At 38.8% G+C, this 7,582-nt stretch overlaps 1 protein-coding gene across 2 annotated transcripts; it reads right to left on the reverse strand.

The window, feature by feature from the left end:
• Positions 1-2,917: 2,917 nt before the first annotated feature.
• LOC104230672 (probable protein phosphatase 2C 28) lies at positions 2,918-7,366 on the reverse strand. 2 transcript variants are annotated; one of them, XM_009783535.2, is made up of 5 exons: positions 7,112-7,366; positions 6,118-6,572; positions 5,189-5,556; positions 3,798-4,034; positions 2,918-3,528 (listed from the first exon to the last, which is right to left on the reverse strand). In XM_009783535.2, exons 2-5 carry the CDS (start codon positions 6,440-6,442, stop codon positions 3,271-3,273), a joined length of 1,188 nt encoding a protein of 395 aa, XP_009781837.1. In that variant the 5' UTR covers positions 6,443-6,572; positions 7,112-7,366; the 3' UTR covers positions 2,918-3,270. The 2 variants fall into 2 exon arrangements, with proteins under 2 accessions (XP_009781837.1, XP_070021033.1); XM_070164932.1 differs by having other exon boundaries at positions 6,118-6,400; positions 7,112-7,324.
• Between the last annotated feature and the right edge of the window lie 216 nt (positions 7,367-7,582).

A 7,582-nucleotide genomic window follows, 5' to 3' on the forward strand; every position in this document is an offset into this window, starting at 1 on the left:
CTGGTTTGGTCACGAGGGAGGTTAGGGGAGTGTCTGGTACGAAGATGGTGAGGTTTGGTATAGGTCCGGGTTCGACTCGAATCTTCAAATGAAGATTCGAGATGAAGGAAGGTGATTCGAGGCTAGGGGTAATAGATCTATGTTCAGGAGAGTGAGGGGGTCCTAGGGTGTTCAGGAGGTGGTCATCGGCGTTCATGCCGCCGGGTTCTGGTGAAAGGGAAATCAGGGCGGCTGCTAGGGTTTGGGGGGTTTCAGTGTTTGGTGAAGACGATGAGTGGAGGGGGTTCGAATAAGGGGCGCGGGGTGTTAGGTTAGGTTTATATATGGGGAGGGTGATTCAATCCTGGCCGTTGGATTGATTACAATTGATGGTCAGGATTGGGGAAGCTTAACAATACGGTGCCGTTTGGTTAAGTAGGGGGTCGGTTAAAATGGGAATGGGTCGGGTCACGAGGGCCAATAAGGGCCATCAGATCAATGGAGATGAATGGCTCAGATTAACCGTCCCTAAAACGACGTCGTTTGGGTCCGTACTTGGGCAGGCCGGACTTGGACTGGACTGGTGTGCCGGTTTTGGGCCTATTTTTGTTACATTTCTTGGGCCCAAACTGATTTTCATTCACTCTTTTCTTTTGTTTTTTTCTAATTTTAAAACCAAAAATGAAATAATAAAAACAATGAAATTAAAACAAACAACAATGTAACATTTTAACACAATTATCACAAAAATATTTAAGTAAGTTAAATCACAACCTAGAACGAACGATGCATATATATATATATATTTTGAATTTTCTTTCAACGACCGAATTACGGTTTGATTACCATGACAGACGTACTTTGTATTTTGATCGATAAGATTAAATGCAAAATGGACCGAACCACAAATGACTAGCAGTACATGTCATGAAAAATTGAAAATTTGCACAGCGAGGTCACTGGTCACTATTTTTGTTTTCTTTTGGAGTGATTGTCCGTGAAGCAAAAATCACGTGCTTACAATGGGTATTTGCAAAAGGAAGGATTTCCTAACCAAGTAGATGTTCGCTACAAAGCAAAATTGGTGGCCAAAGGATATGCTCAAAAGGAGGGAATTGATTACAATGAAGTGTTTTCTCCAGTTGTAAAACATTCTTCCATTAGAATTATGTTGGCTTTGGTAGCACAATTGGATTTGGAACTAGTTCAGATGGATGTAAAAACTGCGTTTTTACATGGAAACTTGGAGGAGGAAATCTACATGACTCAGCCAGAAGGATTCAAAGTTGCTGGAAAAGAAAATATGGTGTGCAAACTTGAAAAATCATTGTACGGATTGAAACAATCTTCTAGACAATGGTACAAGCGATTTGACGAGTTTATGTTGCGGCAAGGGTACAAGAGAAGCAAATACGATCATTGTGTGTATTTGCACAAGCTTAAAGATGGTTCCTTTGTATATCTTCTCCTATATGTTGATGATATGTTGATAGCTTCCAAGAATTTGGAAGAAATTGATAAGTTGAAGATTCAACTGAAGAAGGAGTTCGAGATGAAGGATTTGGGTGAGGCAAAGAAAATTCTTGGCATGGAGATAATTAGAGATAGACGTTCAAAGAAACTCTGTTTATCTCAAAAGGAATATTTGAAGAGAGTACTTCAACGTTTTGGCATAGATGACAAGACTAAGCCAGTTAGTACTCCACTTGCTTCCCATTTTAAGCTAAGTACTACTATGTCGCCAATGGATGAAGCTGAACGAAAGTATATGTCAAAGGTACCATACGCAAATGTTGTTGGTAGCTTGATGTATGCAATGGTTTGCACAAGGCCTGACATTTCACAAGCTGTTGGAGTTATTAGCAGATATATGCACAATCCAGGGAAGGAGCATTGGCAAGCTGTGAAGTGGATTCTACGGTATATTCATAATACTGTAGATGTCGGGTTAGTTTTTGAGCAGGAAGACAATCAGTCTGTAGTTGGATATTGTGACTCAGATTTTGCGGGTGATCTGGACAAACGAAGATCAACTACTGGTTATGTGTTTACTTTTGCAAAGGCACCAGTTAGTTGGAAGTCTACTTTGCAGTCAACAGTTGCTTTGTCTACAACAGAGGCAGAGTACATGGCTATTACAGAGGCTGTGAAAGAGGCAATTTGGCTTCAAGGATTGCTAAAGGAGCTTGGTGTTGAACAAAAAGGTATCACAATTTTTTGTGATAGTCAAAGTGTTATTCAATTAGCGAAGAACCAAGTGTATCATGCAAGGACGAAGCACATTGATGTTCGGTATCATTTCGTACGAGAAATCATAGAAGAAGGTGGAGTCACGGTGAAGAAAATTCATACTACAGAGAATCCTGCTGATATGCTGACAAAGGTGGTGACTGCGGTCAAGTTTCAACATTGTTTGGATTTGATCAACATTGTTGAAAACTGAAGATTAAAGATGAAGACACAATCAAAATTTGTTATTGAGAGAAAATTGAAGATGTGGAATTTTGCCAAGGTGGAGATTTGTTGAAGTTTGGCAAATTTGTCCCACATCGGTGGGCTCTTGAATTTTGGGGGGATTTTCCCCCCTATAAAAGAAAGTCTAATGTTTAGGATTTAAATACACCTCTCATTTGACTTCTCATCTGTTTAAGGCATTTGTATCTTCTCTCTTTAGTATAATTTCACTTATATTTTTTGAGTGAAATAAAATATTGGTTGTGTCCGAGGAGTAGGCAAAATTAGTTGAACCTCGTAAATTCTGGTGTTCCCTTTATTGTTGCTTTATTGTCTTATTTATTATTTGGTGGCTGTCATATTTTTTGGTATAGTAGTTGTGACTTATTCACACTATATACATTTGGCTTCCGCAACAGGTTGAAATACGCTAATAGTGCAAATATTCTTTACACAGTCCGGGTATATAAGTTAAATCCAAATCTCAAAGAAATCGACCATTAATGAATAATTAAGGCACAAAACATTTACAGCGGCCAGGTCACATAATTTACAAAATCCAAATAAAATAAAGCAAAAAGAGGGATAAATTTCAGGAAGTAATATAAGCCTAAGGAATTACTACACGTGATAACTCGAGTGATAATTGTGTAAATCTCTTTTTTCAAGTCCCTTGGGCAGAGGAACTAAATCTGTATTAATCTCAGTTAAACTAAGGTGTACATTAAAAATAAAAATTGTAGGCCTGCTGTTATGTTTCCAAAAGTTACCTGGTATTCACAAGAAAAAGTTACAACATCATTTGGAAGAGGAAGTGCTTCGTCGAGCAGCAGCAACTTAGGTTGGAGCGGTGAAAGGAGCGAGTGTGTTTCGAGGCAGAGTTATTCCGCCACCTTTCACTGATACGTTAAGAGCCTTCGCAGAGTTACTAGCCCTGCTCACGAGATCTGAGTCGAGGAATACAACTACTACTGAGATGTCATCGTGAAAATGTCGACGGACTCCACGATCGATTTTCTTCAAGTCTGAGTACCTCATCTCCCTTTTCTTTGCTGCTTCTTGCAATGCAGTTTTCACTAACCTTTTAGCAATCCCCTGCAAAGTCAAAAAAACAGACGTTTAAGTTTGGTTCCAATGTTTTTCTTTTGCGGTTGACATATATTGCTCTGCATCGAATCTATGTTGAGAACAAATTCAAAAAATTTATGTGCGACCACTTCTGAGGCGGCGATATTAGTCTTCTTATTATGACGCAATGGCTGCAGATTTAAATAAAGGAAACATGAAAATACCTTCTCGCCTGTAGGTAAAATCAACGAATAGCTAAGAAAATGACATGAGAATGTATCGAAGGGATATCTTACATTGCGTGGGTGATTCTGTACGATGTCAACAGCTTCTTGGTTACTTAGGTGTTCCCAGAGACCATCCGAGGCAAATATAATAAACTGATCTTGAGGTTGCAAAGGGTGCACCAAAATAGCAGGATCTGCGCTTAATATGGGCCTTCTAATCGGTTCACGGAGACGAAACTTAGCATACAAAGGCTCCCTGTTGAATTCAGCTTTCTTTAAGTACACATCACCAATGGATCTTGAAATCTGCAAGATAAAGTATAAAGATCATCTCAGAAAAGCAGATTATGAGCCATGCAAAAAAGCCATCGTAAATGAACTCACAGACGAAAGCATTATCTTTCATTAATAGCAATATATCTATGTTTCCAAACTGCTTATAAACATGCGCAATCATAACATATGGAATGCCTTACGAGAACTAAATTAATTTAGCGGTGCCCCAAAAAACAATGAGAAAATGGCAGCCCGGTCCACTAAGCTCCCGCAATGCGCGGGGTTCGGGGAGGGCCGTACCACGAGGGTCTATTATACGCAGTCTTACCCTGCATTTCTGCAAGAGGCTATTTCCACGGCTTGAACCTGTGACCTCCTAGTCACATGGCAGCAACTTTACCAGTTACGCCAAGGCTCCCCTTCCCAAAAAACAATTAAGTACTTATTCTAAGGGATACTGGGAATGTTTAAGAAAGTGTTATACAACACATCACCTCTTTAAGAAATTGAAGGTTTGCATTTTGACCATCCGAATATTATGCTGACATTCAAAAAGTAGAGCTTTACCATTCACTAGACATTTAAATCTATGATTTGGATAGAAAGAGTACCACAGTTCAAATCAAGGGCAGTAGATCACGCTCCTGACAAGTGGGTGCATTTTTGAAATTCAGAGGATACATAATTTATAGTAGTATTTACCAAAAGCTAAGAAGAGTAACAAGACCGGAGGACCATTTCAAACACTGGAAAAGAGTTATCATCATATGCACCTCTTAAATGGAAGGAGTCGCAACAAAACATTGGATCAGATACTCTACATGAGAAACACAAGACATGGAACTTGACGATCCCCCTTTTGTACTAGGGCTTCGGTTATCGAGGGCATAATAGGGCTAAATACTGCTAAAATTTTACTATTCCATCAATACAGTAGGCGAGGGCGAAGGCTAGTATTATAGTAAACTTCTCTTCAAAAGAATTCCAGCGAAGTAGTGAAGAATCCCCACAACAACCACAAAGGAGTATATAGAATTATGTAACCATCACAAACTTGAATTAAAGTTTAATAGGAAACAGAATTTGTTTTGCAATTGAAAGAACGCTGTCAGAAAAGTACCAATAATACGTTGAGCTGGGAAAACATATATAGAAACTGCTTAGGAATGCAAAGGAGATGTTACCTGTATGATACCCTTCACACGCCAGACGTTGTGCTTTAAAACTACAATTTGCGAGTCATCTGGATGCAAAGACTGCATCTCCTGCCTTACGGATTCAATACTCGCATTGTGTTCTGCAGACAGCTGAACAGAAAGAATCTCTCCAGTTGCCTTGACAAGTCTTCCCAAGACTGCTCGAGAGTCGCCAAGGTTGGCAATATATAATGTGCCGCTGCAGATAATTCCGACAAGGCAGCATGATCCAACAGCAGCAATCTGTGGTTTCACCGGCCATTGTTTTGTCACAACAGAGAGGAAACCCTCTTCCGTTGCTTGAAATGCCTTCCGGATCACCTCCACAGACATAGATTGCTGCTCAGATGTAAACCCTGCATCCGAACAAAGCGGTTGAATGAAAACCTGGAGGCCTAAAAAATCATACAAATATAGTCCATGGAAGCCTACATATTAACTTCACCAAAAAGAGTTACTTTACGGCTAGAGGTACACATATTCACGACTTTTTATTACTTAACTATGATATATAAAAGCTAATACATTGCTAGCACTTAGACTCCTCAAAATGCATCTAAGTCAATTTTTATGAATTAGAAGGAAAAGGAAATTAGATTCAGCCCCCCCCCCTCTTCATCATGAACCATCAAAATAGTACTTCCTCTGATTCAATTTATGTGTCTTACTTTCTTTTTTGATTTGTTTCAAAAAGAATGTCACTTTCTATATTTAGTAACTCTTCAATTTCAACATTTCACGCATTTTGAAACATTACTCACATCTTTAATTTAAGGCCAAGGTCACAAGATTCATGTCTCTCTTACTTTCTTAAACTTTGTGCCCACTCAAACTAAGACACAAAATGAAATGGAGGGAGAACTTATTATTCCCACTGAAACCGAAACGATCGAAGGAATTGATTCATAAAAACTTACTCTTGAGATGCTGAAAGAGGTGATCATTGATGAATCTTGAAGTCTCAGGGCCACCGTGCCCATCATAAATTCCAACAAAGGTACCATATGGCCCAGAATCATGCAAGCCGAGGCACCCGGATTCAACTTGGCTTTGATCTTCCAATAGATTATTAGCTTGAACTACAGCCATAGAGAAGTCTCCATTAAAATGTTGCCCTGTATCCTTATACCATAGCAGCCCATCTTGACGTCCACCACCGACATCTGAGCCAGTTGTATGAACGTGTCGATTCGCCCTTGGCTGAAAACAAGCCCTTAACAAGTTCATTAACCCAGATAACATACCTCATCTCCTCTAAACCACCATCCAATCTCTCCAAATCTAACACAACACTATTAAACCTTTGGATTCTAGTAAATCCTCAACTTTGCATATGTTCCTCCTCAGAGCAATAATATGTTTTTCTACAAGTCTATAACAATATAATCATCAACAAAAAGTAAGATGAAGAAAAGAATATAATTGCCAAGAAAAACACAATACTACAACGACAACAACAACAACAACAACAAAACCAGTGTAATCCCACACGTGGGGTCTGGGGAGGGTAATGGGTAAGCAGACCTTACTCCTACTTTAGAAAGGAAGAGAGGTTTCCGATAGACCCTCTGACCCAAGAACAACACCATCTTAAAAGCAAATGCACATCAAGAAGCAACATTTACTTTGATACCTAGCTAAGAATACTATGAAATAAAGGTACAAGGTATCAAATATGAAAATTCAATTCTACTTCTACTTAAAAAGCAAACACACAACCAAGAAAGTGCAAAAAAGGGGAAAATTCAACATCAATAAAAAAAAAGGGTCAGCTTCACTTTTTCAACAAAGAACTGTATGGGCAGCTAGTTTGCATCCAAAAGGTGCAATTTTTACAAAGATAAAGAAAATTTACATTAGACAAATATAAGGGAAAATAAGTTCTTGAAAAAGGAGAAAAAAAGAACTGACCTTTACAGTGGAAAATAGAATAAGATCTGAAAGTGAAAGAGGGGTTAGATCTGTGGATCCATCAAATCAAAGTAAACCTAAAGTGGGGTTTTTTTTATTAATCTTTTTTTGTTTGTTTTTTTCTCAAAGGATGAAGATCATGATGAAGTGAGGGAAGAAAATACATAGAAAGAGAGAGTGAAAAGGAGTGATCAATTTGGAGTGTTAGCTACTTATATTTGTCTCTCAGAAGACAAAAGCATAATATAAACCAACAATGGAGAGAGGAGCTTGAAGCCAGCAAAGCAAAGGACCAGCTTTGGGCTCCACACTACCCCCACCCACCCCTACCCCTATCCCTTTAGTTTTTAGGTTAGAGAGAGAGAGAAAATCTAGTCTAGAGAGAAGAAAGTACTAGCAAAAGACACTCCAAAAGAGTCAATGAGTTTTTCTAGATATAATATTACTTGGAATTTCCAAGAAATATCCTCA

Source organism: Nicotiana sylvestris, chromosome 12, assembly GCF_000393655.2.
Source record: "Nicotiana sylvestris chromosome 12, ASM39365v2, whole genome shotgun sequence".
Classification (NCBI taxonomy): Eukaryota; Viridiplantae; Streptophyta; class Magnoliopsida; order Solanales; family Solanaceae; genus Nicotiana; species Nicotiana sylvestris.